Source organism: Boleophthalmus pectinirostris, unplaced genomic scaffold (assembly GCF_026225935.1).
Source record: "Boleophthalmus pectinirostris isolate CB_2022bp ecotype Guang Dong unplaced genomic scaffold, ASM2622593v1 HiC_scaffold_8, whole genome shotgun sequence".
Lineage (NCBI taxonomy): Eukaryota > Metazoa > Chordata > Actinopteri > Gobiiformes > Gobiidae > Boleophthalmus > Boleophthalmus pectinirostris.
Window position 1 is genome coordinate 40,276,034 of NW_026571515.1, and position 22,330 is coordinate 40,298,363.

General features: G+C 43.2%; 2 protein-coding genes across 6 annotated transcripts in view; one reads left to right on the forward strand and one right to left on the reverse strand.

Moving 5' to 3' along the window:
* The first annotated feature begins 1,361 nt into the window (after positions 1 to 1,361).
* b3gnt7l (UDP-GlcNAc:betaGal beta-1,3-N-acetylglucosaminyltransferase 7, like) lies at positions 1,362 to 4,078 on the forward strand. Its single transcript, XM_020923941.2, has one exon. It carries the CDS (start codon positions 1,461 to 1,463, stop codon positions 2,688 to 2,690), a length of 1,230 nt encoding a protein of 409 aa, XP_020779600.1. The 5' UTR covers positions 1,362 to 1,460; the 3' UTR covers positions 2,691 to 4,078.
* A 2,619-nt stretch (positions 4,079 to 6,697) lies between these two features.
* cep104 (centrosomal protein 104) overlaps positions 6,698 to 22,330 on the reverse strand; it is a 72,279-nt gene continuing 56,646 nt past the window's right edge. For 4 of the 5 annotated variants that reach the window (XM_055166350.1, XM_055166348.1, XM_055166352.1 and 1 more), the window contains 3 exons: positions 20,275 to 20,413; positions 16,010 to 16,077; positions 8,643 to 9,250 (listed from right to left, as the gene is read on the reverse strand). In XM_055166350.1, the coding sequence (XP_055022325.1) occupies positions 8,903 to 9,250; positions 16,010 to 16,077; positions 20,275 to 20,413 (555 nt within the window). In that variant the 3' untranslated portion in view covers positions 8,643 to 8,902. The other variant, XM_020923953.2, reaches the window with a different exon arrangement.

The window sequence follows — 22,330 nt, forward strand, 5'->3', positions numbered from 1 at the left end:
ATAGAAAATAATAAAATAACAGAGCTAGAAAATTAATATATATATTTTAAAATATACATAAAATAATATATAATGCAGGGATATTTTGTCTCTGAATATTCCCCCAGAATTGGTCTATATTTTATACAGAACTAAACTATCTTTGTAACCAATGCCAATACTGAGCCTCACCCATTTATAATGATACTATTTATCTGACATAGCCTACATAATGTCAGTTTTAACATAGACGTTAACATAGGCCTATCACATAGGCCTAGGTAATTTTTACATTTAAAAAAAAATCCCATATAGATACAAATTTACATTTATTTGATGGGGATGGATATGACACATCTCACAGTGGAGTGTTAAAGTGTAAATAATATAGCCCAAACATATTTAGCATAATTTTGTAAAATATTTTACAAAGGAAAACTGTTGAGTAAAAATCAATGGCAGGCCTATAATATATTCCGTTTTTGTTTTGTTTTGTTTTGTCTCTGAGGGTAAATGGCAGTACACTTCCTGACACACAGTGAAAGTGAGAGGCCAGGGCCTACACTCTTCTTTATTTGGATTGGACTGATGATAAATATTTCCTTTGTGGCACACATAATAATGTAAGCTACAGGTTTTGTTTTTAGAGTCTTGTTCCAGTTGGTAAAAACTGGTGGAAACTTTTATTTTGTTTTCTATTAAATGATTTGAAAATGTGTGTTTCTTGCAGTGCTCCGTCAGATATAATTTACTTTGACTCACTTTGATGTTTGCCCTTTGAAAGTACCAGATTTGTTGCATTATTTATTGTTTTGTCCTCTAGCTAAAAGTAGGCCTTCCTTACTGCTGCTTCTAACATTTTCATTTTATTTTTGTGTATTGCTGAAATGTCCATTTACTCTTTTTGTGCCCAAGTGCCCTATCTGACTAAAACAGTGCCAAATAACAGAATCGTGCCAGAGTCCAGCCTGTAGTGTATATCGTGCTATTACTGATGTGTAAACACACATACAGCCGAACAGAGGGGCACCATCTGCCGCTGAAGACGCTCATCCGCCAGTTAGAGATCAGCTGCGTTCACTTGGATGGTCCGCTAGGCGTCGCCAGAGACTCGATTACCAGCTGGTTCTGGTGTAGTCTTACCGTTAAGAACATCTCTGTACCTGTATCTATGTGGGATGTGCTGTAAGAACAGTCTGATGGAGCGGACGAGTGAGAGTGTACTGTCTGCACACGCACTGTGTAATCGGCCTCCTCTGTTTTCACGGTTGTTCGCCTGAGACGTTGTGAGACTTGGGTGCTCCGCGCGCGCACTGTCCTAAAGAGGGTGTTCGTGTCATGTGACACCTCGAGGGGGGCTGGTCCCATCTCAGCTCTAGAGGAGGGACCGTCCGGCCGCTCCTCACTCAGTTCCACAGCTCCGCATCGTGCGCTCCGGACACACCTGGGGCCGTGGTGCGCGGCTCCGGGAGTCCGGCTGGATGCGCGAGGGGCGCGGAGACATGAGTCACTGGATCCGTAGGAAGCGGCTCGTTTTGGGTCTGCTGAAGCCAGTGCTGAGCTTGTCCCTGGTCTTCGCATCCTTCCTCATGCTCCACAGGCTCGCAGAGAAGGACGCGCTGGGGCTGAAAGCGGGCGGCACCAGAGCCTGGTGCGGTTCGGACTGCTTCTCATTCAAACACAGTGTGACCACGGAGGGGCCCACGGAGCAGGACGCACAGCGCTCATCCAACGCCACTGCCGCGTCTTGGGATTCGCAGGTTTTGAACTGCACCGAGAACGCGTCCTTGCGCTCTCAGGACTGGTTCCGCCGCCTGGACTCCAGGTTCCACCAGTTTGTTCTGCGGAAACATTGCCGCTACTTCCCGATGCGCATCAACCACCCGGAGAAGTGTGCGCGCGGACACGTGCACCTGCTCATCGTGGTCAAATCCGTGATAGAGCAGCATGACCGGCGCGAGGCCGTGCGTCTCACCTGGGGCCGCGAGTACGAGACCGAGGACGGCAGTGTCCGGACCGTCTTTCTTCTTGGGACCGCGTCCACGGGTAAGGACTCCCGGAACCTGCAGCGGCTGCTGGAGTACGAGGACCGGCTGTACGGAGACATCCTGCAGTGGGACTTTATGGACACCTTCTTCAACCTGACCCTCAAAGAGGTCAACTTCCTCAAGTGGTTCAACATCTACTGTCCACGCACGCGCTTCATCTTCAAGGGGGACGATGATGTATTCGTCAACACGCACAATCTACTGGAACTCATAAAGTTCAAGACCGAGGAACGGCGGGACGAGCAGCTCTTCGTGGGAGACATTATCTACAAGGCGGGCCCGATTCGGAACCGGCAAAGCAAGTACTACATCCCCAAAGAGTTGTACGACGGGATATACCCACCGTACGCGGGCGGAGGAGGCTTCCTCATGTCCGGGGCTATGGCGCGCAGCCTGTTCCTTGCCTCGGAGACGGTGCAGTTGTACCCGATAGACGATGTGTTTTTGGGCATGTGCCTGCAGAAGCTGGGCTCTGCCCCGGAGCCCCATCCGGCCTTTAGAACATTCGGGGTAACGCGGCGGAAGGTCAGTCCCTTGAACCATGAGCCCTGCATATACAAACAGCTCATAGTGGTGCATAAAATGAGCGTACCCGAGCTGCTCCGCATGTGGAACATGACGCACGACGACAACCTGGTGTGCGCGCGCTCCACCGCCATATGAGAACACAGATGCGGGCACGGAACGTCAGCCCGTCACGCACGGACCCTGAAGTGGCTCTGGGACTACGGCCACGTTCACGGTGTCGTTTTAGAGGAGCTACACCTTGACATGGACCGTGCGTAATTGTGCCAACGCGCGCAGCTGCGGTGGAAAAAGTTTGGCTCCTTTTCTGAAGACTCCAGCCCACACGGTGCTCCTCACAGCAGGAGGAGTTAGATCCTAACTCTAACCTGAACGGTTTTAGTTCAGACATGAGTCAGCGCACTGGACTGGACCCTACTCTGTGCCATTCATCATGAAGTGCCTATATGCGTTTTATTTGGACCCGTTTTGGAGATTTCATAATAATTATAATAATACAAAACACTTGTATAGCGCTTTTCAAGATCCTCAGACAAACGAAAGCAAACAAAAGAAATAAGATAGTTCATGAAAGGTGGTTTTAAAGAGATGTTTTTTTTTTTTTTTTTTTACATGGAGTGTGTGGAGGAGTCTCTGATGTGTTGAGCAGGGAGTTTCAGAGTGGGGGCAGCAGCGGAGAAGGCCCCGTCCCCCCAGATGTCGTGTTTAGTCCCGGTGGGGGGAGCTGATAAGTGGGCACGAGCGAGGGCACGGGTGAGGGCGCGGGTGAGGGCGCGGTGGTGCTGGGTGATGGTGGGTGGTGGGTTTCAGGAGACTGAGGGGAGAGGGACGGAGGGAGTGATGGATGAGGAAAAGGCGGGGTTGGGGACATGTTTGATGTGCTGTTCACAGGAACGGGTCTGGTCAAAGATGATGCCAAGGTTAGGGAGGTGGGAGAAGGAGGAGACTGAGGAGCCGTCAGAGGAGAGGAGGGTAAGGTTATTTTTGGGTTTTGGTGAGTGTTATGGGGCCGATGATGATTATTTGAGTTTTGTTGCAGTTGAGTTGGAGGAAGTTTTGACTGTTGACAGAAGTTTATTTGCGAGAGTCAAACAGTGGTACGACAAAGATATTTCTTAATGATATGGACAGATGCGGTGGCTAGGTAGAAATTCAGGATGGGGGCTCTGTCTCAGGCGCTCAGCCCTGTTGATTGAAGACCCCCCTCTGTACACGGTGGGGTCTTTGGGCTGAATGACGCATAAGGGACACGAGGGTTGGAGGGAGAGGAGGGAGAGCGCGCTGTCAGACGGTGTTGTCTGGATAGGCCTGTATAAATAGGGCTTCTGGGTAATTGAAGATGTGGTTGAGCTGAGTTGGAGCGAAGAGAGTGGAGGTTGACGCGTGGTCCTGCTCCTGAATCTTAGTCAATCATATTAACTCCATTTTGGTATAAAATGTCATTAAACCATAACGTGGATTTGCACGTGCAGAATGACCCGAGACATGTGGCAACAACCTCTTTGAATAAAATGTATTTAAAACCACTGTTGGGCAAGTTACTTCAAAACTGCAATGTGTTATTTATCACTTGTTACTGTCATTTCAAAGTCATTTGTTACATTACAATCTTACTACATTTAAAATGTAAGACATTACATTACTATTGCAGCACTTTTAAGTTACTCTCACCAAAATAAGTTCTCAAATAACTTTTGTGCCATATATGGACTGAACCAGGACTAAACCAGGTCTAAATCAGGACTAAACCAAAACTGAACCAGAGCTGAACCAAGACAAAACCAAGACTAAAACAGAGCTGAACCAGGACTAAACCAGGACTGAACCAGGACTAAACCAGGACTGAACCAGGACTAAACCAGGACTAAACCAGAGCTGAACCAGGACTAAACCAGGACTGAACCAGGACTGAACCAGGTCTAAACCAGGACTGAACCAGAACTGAACCAGGACTGAACCAGGACTAAACCAGGACTGAACCAGAACTGAACCAGGACTGAACTAGGACTCAACCAGAACTGAACCAGAACTGAACCAGGACTAAACAAGGTCTAAACCAGGACCAAACCAGGACTAATCTTGGACTAGAACTTGGAAGCGCCTTGCAGACAAGGTGTCGGGCATCAGCTGCGGTTCGTCCCATGGAGCGTGGAGTTCTGCGTCGGTCCTTTCGCCTGCGGAGACCGTCGGGTGACTGCGAGCGCATCTCCTGCGTTTTCTGCGATTTTAGTGAATTTGCATGAAGAAAAACGAAGAACCCACCACTTCAGTCCAGGTTAAAAATGCATTACTGACATTTGTACTGAGTAAAATATTATTTTTTCCCTGTAATGCCTTACACTACTGCGTTACAGCAAAAAGCAACGCATTACAGTAATTTGTTACTTTTATAACACGTTACTTCCAACACTGTTTGTTCCAAGGACTGTATTCTGAGTAAATCACACAACACCCAACTGTTTTTTCTGTAGTTTTTTATTAGACTGATCCATTCACAGAAGCGATCATTCAGTGCCATCCTCGTGAAATATAAAAGGAGACATTAATGCTCAATATGCACAAGTGAATAATATGTGTCCATGTGTGGAGCTGTGCTGGTCAAACTCATTTTCACAAATCAACAGCGAGCCATAAAACACTAAATTAAAGAGTTATCCCAGTGTGACAGGTGGATTTAACTATGTAACCACAGTCAGTGTTGGATCTCTGAGGCAGGTACACGCTAAATCAACCACACATATGGGATATCAGGGTTAAATTTCCAGCAGGCTGATTCTCCACTGGTCGATTTGGTGTCATTTGGTTTCATTAGGACATTTGTGCGAGGAGAGCACCACACTGCACATAATGTGAGCACAATCTTATGGGTTTGAAGTGAAACAGGGCTGTGATTATGTTACAAAACGAGTGCATAGGACATCGGCTGCTCTGGTTTCTAAACATTCAGCATCGGCCAAAGCAAAACCCACACTGGTCAGTATTTATAATAACCTTAACTTTGAATATCTTTACAATCTGAGCACAGTGTTGCAGCATATCAGTATGATAAACCAGTGTTGGGGAGTAACAGATTACATGTACTGGAGTTACGTAATCAGAGTACAAATTATGAGTAACTGTATTCAGTTACAGTTACTGTTTCAGTGAGTGGTAATTGGATTACAGTTACTTTGTTGAAATAAATGGATTACACAGAGGTATGTTCCTGTTTTCACATTTTGGGCTGAATCAGGACTAAAACCAGGACTAAACCGGGACTAAACCAGGTCTAAACTAAACCAGGACTAAACCAGGTCTAAACCAGGTCTAAACCAGGTCTAAACCAGGACTAAACCAGGACTAAACCAGGTCCAAACAGGTCTAAACCAGGTCTAAACCAGGTCTAAACCAGGTCTAAACCAGGCCTAAACCAGGACTAAACCGGGACTAAACCAGGTCTAAACCAGGACTAAACCAGGTCCAAACAGGTCTAAACCAGGTCTAAACCAGGCCTAAACCAGGTCTAAACCAGGTCTAAACCAGGTCTAAACCAGGTCTAAACCAGGTCCTAAACCAGGTCTAAACCAGGTCTAAACCAGGTCTAAACCAGGTCTAAACCAGGTCTAAACCAGGCCTAAACCAGGTCTAAACCAGGTCTAAACCAGGACTAAACCAGGACTAAACCAGGTCTAAACCAGGGTCTAAACCAGGTCCAGGTCTAAACCAGGTCTAAACCAGGTCTAAACCAGGTCTAAACCAGGTCTAAACCAGGTCTAAACCAGGACTAAACCGGGACTAAACCAGGTCTAAACCAGGACTAAACCAGGTCCAAACAGGTCTAAACCAGGTCTAAACCAGGTCTAAACCAGGCCTAAACCAGGTCTAAACCAGGCCTAAACCAGGTCTAAACCAGGTCTAAACCAGGTCCAAACCAGGTCTAAACCAGGTCTAAACCAGGCCTAAACCAGGTCTAAACCAGGTCTAAACCAGGTCTAAACCAGGTCTAAACCAGGCCAGGTCTAAACCAGGTCTAAACCAAACTAAACCAGGTCTAAACAGGTCTAAACCAGGACTAAACCAGGTCCTAAACCAGGTCTAAACCAGGTCTAAACCAGGCCTAAACCAGGTCTAAACCAGGTCTAAACAGGCCTAAACCAGGTCTAAACCAGGTCTAAACCAGGACTAAACCGGGACTAAACCAGGTCTAAACCAGGACTAAACCAGGTCCAAACAGGTCTAAACCAGGTCTAAACCAGGTCTAAACCAGGTCTAAACCAGGCCTAAACCAGGTCTAAACCAGGGCCAATTTGACGAGAACAAACAAGACTTTTCAGGATGTGGTCGGTTCATTCATGCGGTTTTAAAAAGCATGACAATATCAAGTAATCCAAAGTATTCAGATTACGTTACTCACTTTAAGTAATTTAATGGATTACGTTACAAACTACATTTTGGGATATGTAATCTGTAATCTGTAGGGGAATACATTTTAAAAGTCACCTTCCCAACACTGGTTAAAACCATCAATATTGTCACATACATTCAGGGTACAGTTATCGTGACTGTAACATAATATAAAAACACTACTCCCCACATGAGCAACCACCCAGAGGACCCTACCCTACTGACCTCCACCAGGACACACCGCCACCACCCGCATGTCCCTCAGCATCTGTCGTGACTTTACTTTATAACACTTTGTATCAGATGTTGCCTTAGGTCACTGTCTGTTAAAGGTGATAAAGTTTGTTTCAATTTGAAGCTCTTCAGACATTTAAACACCAATAGATTTCATTTCTAATTTGAAGTACTTGCACAGGGAAGTCAAATGTTAAAAAACAAAACAAAAAACAAAACAGATATTAAACTATCAGCATAGGCCTATTTTTTAAGATCAAGATGTTTGGTGATAATTAGCCAAAAATTCAGGAAAGTGTCTTCAGGAAACAATAGACATTGGCCTTTTTTTGGCTGCTGTGTGTTTAATTTTAGGGACATGTGGATGGGGGTGAGTCACCTGGGTCCTGTGGGTGGAGGTCTGCAGCCAGAGTCCTCTCAACATGAGCTGTCCATTCTAAGGACAATCTAAAAATAAACTATTACGGTATTATTGTATTCCTCTTTGCCATGTAGTCCAACCCACTTACGTATCTCTTGCATATTTGATCTCCACCTGTCCTCTACACTTCTGTGGTTCAAACTTTGGCAAAACCTGCACATAATATCTGTCTTTATCTCTTTAGAAGTGTAAGTTGCCTCTTTTTCCATATGAACAAAATGAAATATGGCATAGCATACCCAACTTCAACTGTAATATTGTTATAACCAGAAGGACCATACTGTTGTGCTTGTTTCATTCACATGTTTGAGTAATTCTGCACTTGAGTCTTAATCTGATTCCCCCTGTTTTGGTCAAAGTAGCAGCTATTGTCTTTAGCCTTATTTAAACAGCTTTCCTCAAGTGCTCATCCCTCTGCTAGCAACAATGTATAATACAAGGGGATTAAAGTGACATTGATGAAGATGAGACTACATTTTTAAAGGGGCTATACTCAACCTTTTTCATGTATAAAGTCACATTTGTCTTGCCTCAGTACAGATCCTGGTGTGCTGTCTACTCTAATTCTAAAGTATTATTATCATCTGCGAAGCATGAATGCGCTGTTAGCATTCTAGTTTGTGCATTACCGTGACTGTGAAACTCTAGTATGGCCTCTGAGTGGAGTTAATTAGGAATATGTTAGAAGAGTGAGGAATACCTTTGGACCACTGCAAACCATTTAAAACTTGTTCTGTTTTTATCCACTTTTAAGAGTTTTTAAGATTCAGTAAAAATCTGGTACAGTGTCTTAAAGGAAATTGGAATTATAATGATTTTTTATTCAACAGTTCAGTTTGTGAGCAGATTGTCAGTGCGCTTCCCACATGCAGACGGTGGTGGGTCAGACACTGTCAGACCCTGTCAGACCCTGTCAGACCCTGTCAGCGTTTGCCGGCGTTGCTCTTGTGTGTGGGGGCCAGAGCTGGGATCCTGCTGTCTCTGCCCAGGGGCCCTGTGGTCCAGCCCTGCTTCTGCCTGCTGCTGTCCACTGCTCGGCCTGCACACACACACACACACACGACAGCAGCTCATGGTCCTGTGGAGCGAGGAGGCCACTAAAAGCTCAGCACCTCCAGCCAGAGGCTGCACTAGCACATTCATGATTGGCTACAGGTTTTCCAACTAAAATTTAATTGTAGGAACTGGCAAACCAAATGTGATACTCATGTGAGGCTCATTCTACGTTCTACCTTGTCCACCATGTCAAATATTTTTGAATAAATAATAGACATAATAGAATAAATAGAATAAATCAGCATTATAGATGATATCAGTAGAAGAGATATATTTGATATTTGAACATGTTTACCTCGTACCTGGGGACACAGAGTGAGCACAGCCACAGCACGTCTGCCTGGACCTTGGGCTTTTGCAGTAGAGAGTGCAATGAGGCAGTAGTGAGTGCAGTAGTGAGTGCAGTAGTGAGTGCAGTAGTGAGTGCAGTAGAGAGTGCAGTAGAGAGTGCAGTAGAGAGTGCAGTAGAGAGTGCAGTAGAGAGTGCAGTAGAGAGTGCAGTAGAGAGTGCAGTACCTTGTAGAGGCTGAGTCTTCTGGTAGAGTGCGGCTCTGCGGAGGTTGTGTGGACAGCCCTGTCGGCCCATGAGGTGTGTCTTCCAGGCCTACACACACACACACACACACACAGAGCTCAGTCTGCAGCACCAGGACACTGCGGCTTTGTACCAGGCTCACATACTCCAGGCACATTCTCCACCCTACACCAAGCACCTCCACCCAGGCACATGGCACATTTACCCTATACCTGTCACCTCTACCCAAGCCCCTCTTACCCACGCCTGGCACCTCCACCTTACACCGGGCACCTCCACTCAGGCACCAGGCACCAGGCACCACCACCCTAAGGCACCTCCACCCTACACCAGACACCTCTGTCCTACAACCAGACCAGCACCTCCCTGTATCCACATCAGGCACTCCACCCAAGTACCTCCACGGCCCAGCCAGACCAGACCAGACCAGACCAGACCAGGCACCTGCACCTACACCCAGCCCCATAGACTGCTTAGATAGACATAACAAACCTTCTAGCTGCCGGGTTACAAGCAGGATGTGAGCATGGTCAGGTTTCGACTCCATCCATTCTGACCTTAAAATGTTGGTTGGTACATATGATCATTATAACTGACCAATCAGGTGCCTTCTTTCCTCGAGGGCTGCTCCCGTAAGCGACTGACTGCTAACAGGCCTTGTTCCTTAGCTGAGAAGGGGCATCTTCAAAAAACCTCGCTCCTGATTCACTTTTTAGTTGCTATGATCCACACTCTGAATAACAAACATGAAACTTCACTCCAAATGAGCTGTTGTAACTGTTAACTTCACTTGGTTAAGCACTATGGCTGATGTCACACTCCCTCAGTCCACTTTTATCTATTAAGTGCTATCTTTATCTTTTATCTATCACTTTTATTTATTTAGCCTTCACACTGTATTCAGCTCAACCCTGACCTCCTGATGACATCAGCTGGTGGAGCAGTGCCTTTTCAGCTCTGGAGAAGGAAACAGTCTGAAAATATAGGAGTACTCAAACATGCATGAATGAACCAAAACACAGCTCAAGGTTTGTTTTATGGGTATAATCAATCTTAAAACTGCGGGAATCCCTCTAGTTTAACCTGTTCACCGGTTTATATCTCAATCTAATCTAATTACTGGGTCAAAAAGTGCCTTTGTCCCTGTTTATTCACATTAATTTCATTTACATCGTTTATCCATATTCAACTAAACAGCTAAATATGACTATCCCGGGTTTGTTTTATTTAGTCTTTGTTTAGTTAAATAATTTGGTTATATCTATTCATTTTGTTACCATAACTTACCAGCTGACCTGTTACTCCACATGGTCTAGAGACAAAAGAGGGGGTGTGCCCTTGGTCGGCCATATCTGTAGTCTCTGGGGGAAGGTTTTGGGCCAGACCATGTAAAGGGGAAAATCGGTTTCAGTTCTCTTTTGTAGTATGTTTTTTGTTTGTTTTATTTTCATATTTCAGTGTTTATAGTTTATTTTGAGCACTGTTATTTAAAGGGGAGTTAGGCCCTTGAAAGTAAGTAGCACACTTGAGAAATAAGTAAAGTGGCTAGAAGAGCTAACCTGGGTTTGTTGCACTGACCCAAAGGGAGGTTCTTCGTGTGTGTGTGTGTGTGCGTGCGTGCGTGCATGCATGTGTGGCATCAAGAATCTCAGACTTCCAGTCATTGCTCAATGCATACTGGGATGGATTTTCCGAAAAAGTGAGCATCAAACCTCCATGTTTGTTTTCCCAGTGGGATGTGTCTATTGACAAAGCCAGTCTTTTCTAGTCTTTTGAACCATATCACTTTTGTTTCTGGTTCTGATATTGTCATATTTTAGTTTTGGGATTCGGACATCTTCGTCTTTCTCCATTTTTCAATTCTTTTGGGAATGTAAACAGTTTGAACAGAGGTTTGCAGTCACACACATTTGATTCTCTTTTGCATTTATCGAGTCTGCTAACAAATTTCTCGAGCCGTTTTCTGCTGTTAGGATCCAACAACCACACAATTAACGATGTCCGAATCCCAAAACTAAAATATGACAATATCAGAACCAGAAACAAAAGTGATATGGTTCAAAAGACTAGAAGAAAGGCCTGGCTTTGTCAACAGACACATCCCACTGGGAAATCAAACATGGCGGTTTGATGCTCACTTTTTTGGAAAATCCTTCCCAGTATGCATAAGCACAGTTATTTTTTTGTGTAAATATGTAATCTTTCATTTTTCCACGAATCCACGGTGAAAGCAACAATAAATATTTTTAGGTGAAATTGACATTTTTGCGTCTGCCTCCAACTTTTGACCACGTTCGCCAGCTTCCACACAGGCCTACCCACATGGAACAAAAACTGACACAAAGTGAAATGATTTTTTCACAATAGCTCCATAAACTGGTGCCATTATTCAGCCTCAAAGATGTGATTTTTGTGAGTTCAATAGAGAAGATTAATATGAAAACCTTTGTGGAGCTTTTTCTAACAAATACGTTTCAACATTTGTAGATCATCATTTCGATACTTCTCTCAAGAACAGTGAATCTGCCATAGAGTTATAAAGGCCTCTGCCCTCCGTCTGAAATTATGACAGAAGAAGGAAGAGGAAGAGGATGAGGTGGTGCAGTCAGCGTGGCAGCTGCTCCTCAGACCGCACTTGTAAAAGAGCAGCTCATGGTTTATTAAGGACCACAGCAGTCAAAGGTAACAGTATCCTGATGGACAACGGCTTGGGCTCTACACTACAGCTGCCCTGGAACAAACTACTATAATACTCTGGAGTTTACCTACGCACTACTAATTGTTTTTTTGCCAACAAATGTACAAACCGGTTGCATTTTTTTCTGATAAGCACTGAAATTAGATACAGGTCAGACAGGAAGAACTAACCAAAAAGACTGATATCTGAAATGACAACAAATAAAGAATCACATTTCAGATCATGTTTGTACAGATGTTTTGTTTTTTATGCAGAATAAGAGGAGATTTAATTGTTTATGAAGGAAATTAAGGTGATTAAAATTGCGATTTCGATTGAAGCAGCTCTAATGGATGTTGGTCCTTTCTATGGCTTTTGATTGAAGAGACAGTTATTAATATACGAATGGAACTACTGATTTTTGAGGAGTTAATGCATGTTGGGTTTGGACTTTACTTTGTTTACATTAACAACCGGAACCAATATGGCAGCAGGTGGCAAAACACGATTCTAGCAGCTTTTGTGCAGTTGTTATCCCTGTTATACCATTATGTGCTTGTTAAAAAACAGAGCTGGAGTTGCTTTGTTCATTCATGCATTTTGGAGTGAACCTGCATTTTCCTGTTCCACCTGCTGATGTCATGAGGTGGTGTCTTCCTGCATCCTCCAGTTTTAAAGTCCATCCTAAAAAAAACAACTCAGCAAGCAACTCTACCTGGGGCCACCCTCCCTCTGTAGTGAAATGTAGGTGATTGTTTACATTTTGTATCATGTCTGTTTAAAGGTGCACATGTAACACTTCTGGTGGGGGGTTTACTACCTTCTTGTCTCTATTAAGGATTTGCGTGTCACGTGATTTAAAGGGCCCATCTCATGCAAAATAATTCTTTTCACATTGTATCTTTTGCACATAAACAAGCACAATTTGGGGTTTGGAACATCCATTACACAATAGTTCTGAAATCTTACTGATTTCTTGGAGACAGTCACAGACCAGGAACTATGAAAGACCGACTATTGCTCATCCCCCCGCCCGTCTTGAGAAAGCACAGGCTCCGCCCTCCAAACGTGACATAGACTGAGTGAGCCGCCCTTCCTCCGCCCATCTCAGGGAGGGAGGGGGAGACAGACGTGCACCCTGATAGTGGTAGGAATCAACATTTATTCATCATGGTGATACAGCGCGTTCAGCCGCATGTGTTGGACCTGGAATCGGACGAGGACTTTGAGGTGCATGAAGCTCAAGCACCGCGTCATAGGTGTAGCTGCTGCATCATTGTTGTAGCAGCTTTAGATCGTTGTCATGTGGGAGGGTGGCAGAAATACGCTGCAATTTGTTAAAAAAACGCCGAATCAATCTAGAAACCACTTGGGCGACATATACAAGGCCCACACATCACTCTTAGAAGGTAGAAAGCTCTGAAAAGTTGATTTTGCATGAGATGGACCCTTTAATGTTTTGGTGGCCATACTGGAGGTCAAGACTGGGATTATTCAATTTATTTCAATATAATCATGGTGACTTTAAACAGCGCAAATGACATAAAACTGTCCGAAATCACCAGCTTGTTAGATCAGCCATCATTAGAAAGGTATAAAGCTAAAGTCGTCCTCCTGGGTTGTGGAAAAGATCCCGATCCAGATATTTACAACTACTTAATTCATTCGACATCGCCCTACACCAACCAAGAACTGAAAAGCTACATGGGGCTATAGAAGCAGATAAATATTTTGTAGCAGGATGTGCGAGATCTTTGTTGGTCACCAAACATCATATCTGTTCCCAATAACAGCCAGGGGAAGAAGAATGGGAGTCAAAATCAGAGCTGGAGTGACCCGGGACGGTGGAAATAGAGGACTAGGGTAGGGGGGTGATTCATTTAGTTTAGGGATTATTTCATTTAGTGTAAATCCCTTCTTCGTTTGTGTGGAGATAGTCCCTCACCAGAAATTAAATGCTGACCTCACCACCTCTGTCTGCAATGTTTATCAGCCAGGATCCGATAGAAAGATACTTTGGTCTCCTTCTTTACCAGATTGACTCCGGCCGTCCGATAGCAACACAGGTCAATTCAAATTTTATCGGACACAAATACTACACATTGGTCCAGATGGATAGTTTGATCTCCAATATGGCGGCATAAACACCAAGTCACATTGTTTTGTGACGTAGACACAAAACCTTAATTGAGATGTTATTGCCTTGTCTGGAATGTTCCACAGTATAGCATTAAACTTGTATCGTTTGTATGTTTTATTGCCCCAAAATACCCAAATACACAAACATATTCTTACTGTAAACTGTGTTGCCTCTCCACAGATCTAAACTGTAACTTGATGTCTTTTTTCTCAATTCATAATAAATTTAACAGTGTTGGGAAGGTTACTTTTAAAATGTATTCCCCTACAGATTACAGATTACATACCCCAAAATGTAGTTTTTAACATAATCCATTAAATGACTTTAAGTGAGTAACGTAATCTGAATACTTTGGATTACTTGATATTGTCATGGTTTTTAAAACTACATGAATGTAGCATGTCGCAGGTCACAGTACTAGATATCATGAGACATCACGAGTCTATGCAGGTTGTTTTCACCAGTGCCAGTAGCTCCGGTTTCATATTTAACTTGTAGACACATTTTTTTATTGTTTTATTTTTTTATATCTCATGTCAGGAGAAGTGGGCGGTCGGCGTACCCCCCGTGTACCATGCCCACCACATGCCCGTCCCTCTCTTCTTTAAATACAAAGTGATGTCTGAATTTCCAAGACACAAATGCGTTTTTGCCCTTGGACTGCTGACTCTGTTTTTCTGGCTCCTCGACCTCGTCCGTTGTGTGACCAGTGTTGGGGAGTAACAGATTACATGTACTGGAGTTACGTAATCAGAGTACAAATTATGAGTAACTGTATTCAGTTACAGTTACTGTTTCAGTGAGAGGTAATTGGATTACAGTTACTTTGTTGAAATAAACGGATTACATGGCGTTATTTTCCTGTTTTCACATTTTGGGCTATATTCCTTTTTTTTTTTTTCCCTTTTTTTTTCAGTAATTCCACTCATTGCCAGACACTAAACCAGGTCTAAAACCTGGTTTAAACCTGGTCTAAACCCAGGTCTAAAATCAGGTCTAAAACCAGGTCTAAAACCAGGAGTAAAACCAGGTCTAAACTAGGTCTAAACTAGGACTAAACCAGGACTAAAACCAGGTCAAAACCAGATCTAAACTTTGTGTCAAACAGGACTAAATCATGCTGCGCGGACGTGTCTCCTCCTCTTCTGTCAATAATATTTTTAATTTGGTTCAGTAAAGTCTGGGCTTTTTATTTATATACTTTTAGCAAACAAAACATCTTATGTTATGTTTTCCTCGTCTTTGTTTCTCTACAGCAAATCAAGTAATCCAAAATATTCAGATTACGTTACTCACTTTAAGTAATTTAATGGATCACGTTACAAACTATATTTTGGGGTATGTAATCTGTAATCTGTAGGGGAATACATTTTAAAAGTCACCTTCCCAACACTGTGTGTGACTGACACCAACAAGACGTTTACACAACTCTTATTGCGCACATTCTGTTTGGGTTTCTAGCAATGAGTGGAATTACCGAAATAAAAAAAAAATAAAAAAAAGGGATATAGTTCAAAATGTGAAAACAGAAAAATACCGCCTTCCGTAATCCATTTATTTAAACAAAGTAACTGTAATCCAAATACCACTCATTGAAACAGTAACTGTAATCGAATACAGTTACTCATAATTTCTACCCTGATTACGTAACGGCGGTACATGTAATCTGTTACTCCCCAACACTGAGATTGAATATATAATGCTTTTGTTACTTTCATTGCATAAGCAGCTCTTGAAGTCAAAGTTAGTCCACTATGTGCTGTCTGCATCTAGTTTATTGTTTGATAATCAGGAAGTGCGCATTAGGTAAATGAGGAATGACTTTGGACCACTGTAAACTGTTTAAAATTAACTACTTCCGTGTTTAACTTTTATAAAACAGTAAAAATTAGGTCCAGTGCCTTTGATGCTATACTTTGAAACATTCAAGGCAAAGCAACGACCTCGTGCCCACAGGTGGGAAAAGCTCGTCGGCTCTCTGCACATGTGCACACGGAGCCCGGGGCCTCACCTCGTCTCCAGGCTGGAAGTTGCTGTGGCACAGGGGGCAGTGGTTGGAGGCTTTCCCAGTGCTGGGGGCTGAAACAGAGCAACACAACACCTTAGACAGACACACACGTACAAGTACACTCTGTGACGCAGCCGGATGGTTAATAATTCATGTAAACATATGGTCAAGCACACCTGGGCCTATCAACAGGTTTCCCACACATCCCCACAGCACACACACCGCTTTAGACTGCTATATGACACAAAACTGACTCTTGTGAACAAATCCATCTATCATTCGTTCATTTATTTTTCAATATAAAAACTAAAATAAGAACTTGAAAAAACAAATTTCTTCATTATTTGTCTCCAAAACCAAAATGAAAAATGGATAACGATGAGTTTTTTCAGGTTTAAATTTTGTGTTTAAATGAATAATAGAAAAAACGGATAACGGCCGTTTCCTGTTTCCGTGACTTAAACTGCAATGCCAGACTGAACCAGGACTGAACCAGGACTGAACCAGGACTGAACCAGGACTGAACCAGGATTAAACCAGGTCCGTCCAGACCGCAACCACACCAGGACTGAGACCAGGACTTAGACCGGGACCAGACCGAGACTGAGCCTAGGACCAGGACTGAGACCGGGACCAGACCAAGACTGAGCCCAGGACCAGGACTGAGACCGGGATTGAGACTGGGACCGGACCGGAACCAGACCGGGACCAGACCGGGACCGGGACCAGACTAGGACCAGACCAGGACTGAGACCAGGACTAAGGCTGGGACCAGACCAGGACCAGGCCATGATTGAGACCAGGACTGAGACCGGGATCAGACTGGAACTGAGACTGCGATCAGACCGGGACTGAGACCGGGATCAGACCAGGACTGATACCGGGACCAGACTGGAACTGAGATCGGGACCAGACTGGGACCAGGCCGGAACCGAGACTGGTACCGAGACCGGGACCGAGACCGGGACCGAGACCGGGACCGAGACCGGGACCGAGACCGGGACCAGACCAGGACTGAAAACAGTTTAGTCCTGGTTTAGTCCTGGTTTAGTCCTGGTTCAGTCCATATGCTGCGCAAAAGTCTGGCATCGCAGTTTAAGTCACGGAAACAGGAAACAGCCGTTATCCGTTTTTTTTCCTATTATTCACTGAAACACAAAATCGAAAACTGAAAAACAAATTATCTGTTTTTTTCATTTTGATTTTGGAGACAAATAGTGAAGAAAACTGTTATTTTTTCAAGTTCTTATTTTTGGTTTTATATTGAAAAAACGAATGAACGAATGATGTCATGTTACAATATTGTTACCTCCTCAAAAACACCTGGAGTTGTGTTTTGTGTCATTCAAATTGCTATGTAGTGGTAGTTTATAAGTTAGAAGCTACCTTTTATCTTTAGTTCAGTAGAGATCGGAAATTTTAGGAGTTTAAAAACACAGTGGAGCACTTCCTTCCACATGACATCACAAGGTGGAAAATGGGGTTTTCCATTTGCGAGAGGAACAAAGCCTAAAAATATTGAGGATTTGTCTGTTATGTGTGAATGAAACAAAACAAAACTCCAGGTCTGTTTGTGATGAGGAAACAACATTAGAATATAGATGCGAAAAAAAAAACCCACTTGCATTGTTCTGCAGTTTGGATTATTTAAAACAAATGACGCAAAACTAGTATAAAACTCATGGAACAGAAGAAACAAAACAAGAAACTATATGACATGGGCAAAATAGATTCATTTTCTCAGCACTACTTTGAGACCTTTTCTACTTTGGACCACTTCTGGACAAAACAGTGGTCAAAAACTATGTAAAAAGGTTAAAGCATCTTAAAATCTCCATTTGTTTAACATTACGCTCAGTGAAACGTCTATGATATGATGATAATCAAATGTTGAACAGAACAGAGAACCAAAACACAAAGCCTATTATATTATATGCTGTCAGACATCACAGTTGTTACAATTGAGCAATACACAACCTTTCAGACTTCCTTTTTTATCTATGACTTCCAGTTTTCTGCACAAAAAACACCAACTTGCGAGTTCCTGAAACATCTTTAATCATAAAAAGCTGTTGTTACCTGGTCCCCAAAGAGTTGACCAGGGTTTGTATTCACCCTGTGTGTGCGTGTGTCTGTGTCTGTCCACCCGCGATAATTCCGCCATTTATGAACCGATCTTCACCAGATTTGGTACGTGGGTCAAGCCCCCGTACCCGATGCCAAAAAAAAGAAAGTTTGGTGACGATCCAAAGTCATTTGAGGTAACATGGGTCAATTGAAAGGTCACGCCATTGTGAAGGATCGGCAATTTCGGCAATTTCTGAATATTCACCCAATCATCACACGTTAGCCCACACATAACCGGGGTACACTGTATGTTACAGGTTGAAACCGGTCAAGGTAACCAGGTCAAATATGTGTTTTTGGTCATAACTCCGCAAAGGATGGAGCTCGAGCAACGGGAGCGTCTCAAAATCTCAGAAAAAATATTATCTATTTATAGTTCTATGCATTTGATTCGTAAAATATTCATAGTTTTCGAGATAATCACTAATTATAACAGTTCCTTTCTCTTTCAGTGTATGCCGTTAAAATTCTAATTGGAATGAAAACAATTTCCATTTCTTGTTTTTCTGGTGATGCACAACACACTGATCTACAGTCACACAACTAACACATACACAACTCATGAAAAATGACATTTTGGTTCCACACTAATAAAAACAGACATTCTCATGTGTGACCAACATCACACAAATGTTCATGGGCCTGTACACATACACACATTTCATTGTGGATATAATGATCATGTAATATGGGCTGGGCTCTTCATAAACTGCTTCTGTGGTGATGAACTGACCCACCGACGCCTCATGGGGACCAGGTTGCTGTCTCTGATTGAACTTGTTGTTTCTGAACACACAGATCAAAATGTGCGATAGAACTTCACTTCATTGTTTATTGTGATTTATTAACGGTGCTCTCTGTAACTTTTCTGGTGGAGAGTCTGCCATTTCCTTGTCTCCATGGAGTGTTATTGGGCACGTGGATGTTACACAGTATGGCATTAAACATATTTACCTCATGCAAGCAGGTGCCCACACTATTCCAAGCTACAACTCAGACATTGGTCAGATCATGGCATTTCTGAAGGAAAGACGGACAGGGAATAAAGAAGATGGGGGACGTTCAAAGTGAAAAGCTGCATATTTCAATTTTAAGGGAAGGGAAAGTCCAGACTAGAGCATTGTGGAATCATGGTAACAGCATGCTGATCGACAGAGGGCCTGCACAACATATTATGCGAATCAAGCAAAAGATGTTCATTTTGTCTTCTTATATACTTTAACTTCTTGGCTTCTTTTTAAAGACAATGCAGTAAAGTGTATTTACCTTGTTGACATGTTTCGGCTGCTAGCTGCAAGCCATCTTCAGAAATGTCCCTGGTGTTGGTGGTGACTGGTGGTCAGCCTGATGGACCTGCAGGTCGCTCAGACTGACCACACCTCCCATCGCCCGGTGTTCACTGGAGGAGGGTGTCCCAGTTGTGTGAAAGGAGGAACCCGCCGTCATCACGGTTAATGATGTCCGTGCCTCATTTCCTGATTTCAATGGCCTCCTTGATCCAGCGTTTGAACTTGTTGTTTTCCGATCCAATGACCCGCGTTCCTCCTTTCACACACCTGGGACACCCTCCTCCAGAGAACATCGGGCGACGGGAGGCGTGGTCAGTCTGAGCGACCTGCAGGTCCATCAGGTCTGACCACACCTACAGGAAGTAACAACAGCTGATATACGACACGTCACCACCAACAGGTCCTGCAGGTCCATCAGGCTGACCACCAGTCACCACCAACACCAGGGACATTTCTGAAGATGGCTTGCAGCAGCAGCCGAAACATGTCAACAAGGTAAATACACTTTACTGCATTGTCTTTAAAAAGAACCCAAGAAGTTATATTATGCGAATACTGTGATATCTCCACCACCTGAAAACAACACCATAAACCTCTGATTAGGGGGCATTTAAAACCCGTGTGCCATTACCCCTGATTCACACCAAAGTAGCACCACACGAGCAGGAATTCCTTTTATTATTAACCTGTGGGACAAGCTACACCAGTGGATCAGAGGTCAGTGGATCTGACCGCTCAACCAATTTTTCGTCAACCTTCGGATCAGTGGACAGAAGCTCTACCAACTGAGCCTCTCTCACCCATATGACCCTTGAGCATGGGAGTAAAATCAGAATGACCCTGGTCACTCACGGTTGCAATGGGGCCCCTCCATGTGGGCCCTGAGCTCCTCGTGGGGCACGGCCTCGCTGCACCGGGGACACGGGCTGAAGCTGCCCTGATTGTCACACTCCCCCAGCAGGTGCTCTGTCAGACTGGAGATCTCTACCACCTGAAAACAACACCATACATTTCCGGTTAGGGGGCATTGCACTCAGCCCAACCCTGATCACCTGACAGGGTTGAGAAGGTTACTTTTAAAATGTATTCCCTTACAGATTACAGATTACATACCCCAAAATGTAGTTTGTAACAGAATCCATTAAATTACTTAAAGTGAGTAATGTAATCTGAATACTTTGGATTACTTGATTTGCTGTAGAGAAGCAAAGACGAGGAAATATTCACATAAGATGTTTTGTCTGCTAAAAGAAAATAAAAAGGCAGAGTCTTTAACTTCTTAGGTTCTTTTTAAAGACAATGCAGTAAATGTGCATTGTCTGCTAAAAGAAAATAAAAAGGCAGAGTCTTTACTTAACCAGAATAAAAATATTATTGATAGAAGAGGAGGAGACATGGTCCACACAGCATGGTTTAGTCCTGTTAAATCCATAGTTTAGACCTGGTTTTAGTCCTGCTTTAGTCCTGGTTTAGTCCTGGTTTAGTCTTGGTTTTAGTCCTGGTTTAGTCCTGGTTTAGTCTTGGTTTAGTCCTGGTTTAGATCTGGTTTAGACCTGGTTTTAGTCCTGGTTTTAGTCCTGGTTTAGTTATGGTTTTAGTCCTGGTTTAGTCTTGGTTTAGTCCTGGTTTAGATCTGGTTTAGACCTGGTTTTAGTTCTGGTTTAGTCCTGGTTTAGTCCTGGTTTAGTCTTGGTTTAGTCTTGGTTTAGTCCTGGTTTAGATCTGGTTTAGACCTGGTTTTAGACCTGGTTTTAGTCCTGGTTTAGTCCTGGTTTAGTCCTAGTTTAGACCTAGTTTAGACCTGATTTGGACCTGGGTTTAGACCTGGTTTAGACCCGGTTTAGTGTCCAGGCAATGAGGAGTGGAATTACCAAAAAAAATAAAAAATTGTGAAAACAGGAAAATACCTCTGTGTAATCCATTTATTTCAACCAAGTAACTGTAATCTAATTACCAGTCACTTAAACAGTAACTGTAACTGAATACAGTTACGCATAATTTGTACTTTGATTATGTAACTCTGGTACATGTTATCTGTTACTCCCCAACACTGCCACCTGATGACTTTTCAGCTCTGGGAGTACTCAAACATGCATGAATGAAACAAAACACAGCTCAAGGTTTGTTTTTATGTGTAGTATAGCACCTTTAAAGCTGCTAGAATCCCTCTAGTTTAACCTATTCACCGGTTCATATTTCTATAACTACTGGGCCTATGCACAAGAAACAAAAACTGACACCAAGTTCAGCGTCTTTTCTGCCAAGAATAATAAACTAAAGTGAAATGATTTTTTCACATTAGCTTCATAAATTGGTGCCACTATTCGGCCTCAAAGATGTGATTTTTGTCTGTTGAATAGAGAAGATTAATATGAGAAGCTTCTGGAATTATTTCTAACAAAGAAGTTTCAAAGAGGAAGTATGACAGGAAATAAGTGCATAGTGTCAGACATGCTTTAAAATATAACAATTCGAAATAAATAAGTTCTCTAAAAAAACCACATTGGCGTAAACCCTGTGCTGCTGTGCTTGTGATGGACAATGAAATGTTTATTACCATGGAGGATAAATATAATACACTTTACCACTTAAACATGTTTTTTTTAAGAACAACCTGACATTTATTTGGTTAAAGAAATCAATAAACGTTTAAAGAGGAGGTGCTTCCCAGTAATGAAACTACTGCGCATCACATCAGCTTTGTGGAGTTGTAGTGTATTGTTTTGTATAATGCTTTTGTACATGTATGAAAGATTATCGTGTGCACAGAATCTTACAGCTACACATAAAGAGGGTTTGAATAGGGCAGGGGTGGGAAAACTTTTGACTCATGGACCACAAACAGTTCTAAAATTTGACGGAAGGGCTGGACCAGGAGCACATGGATGGAGTTTTTTGGTAATCCACC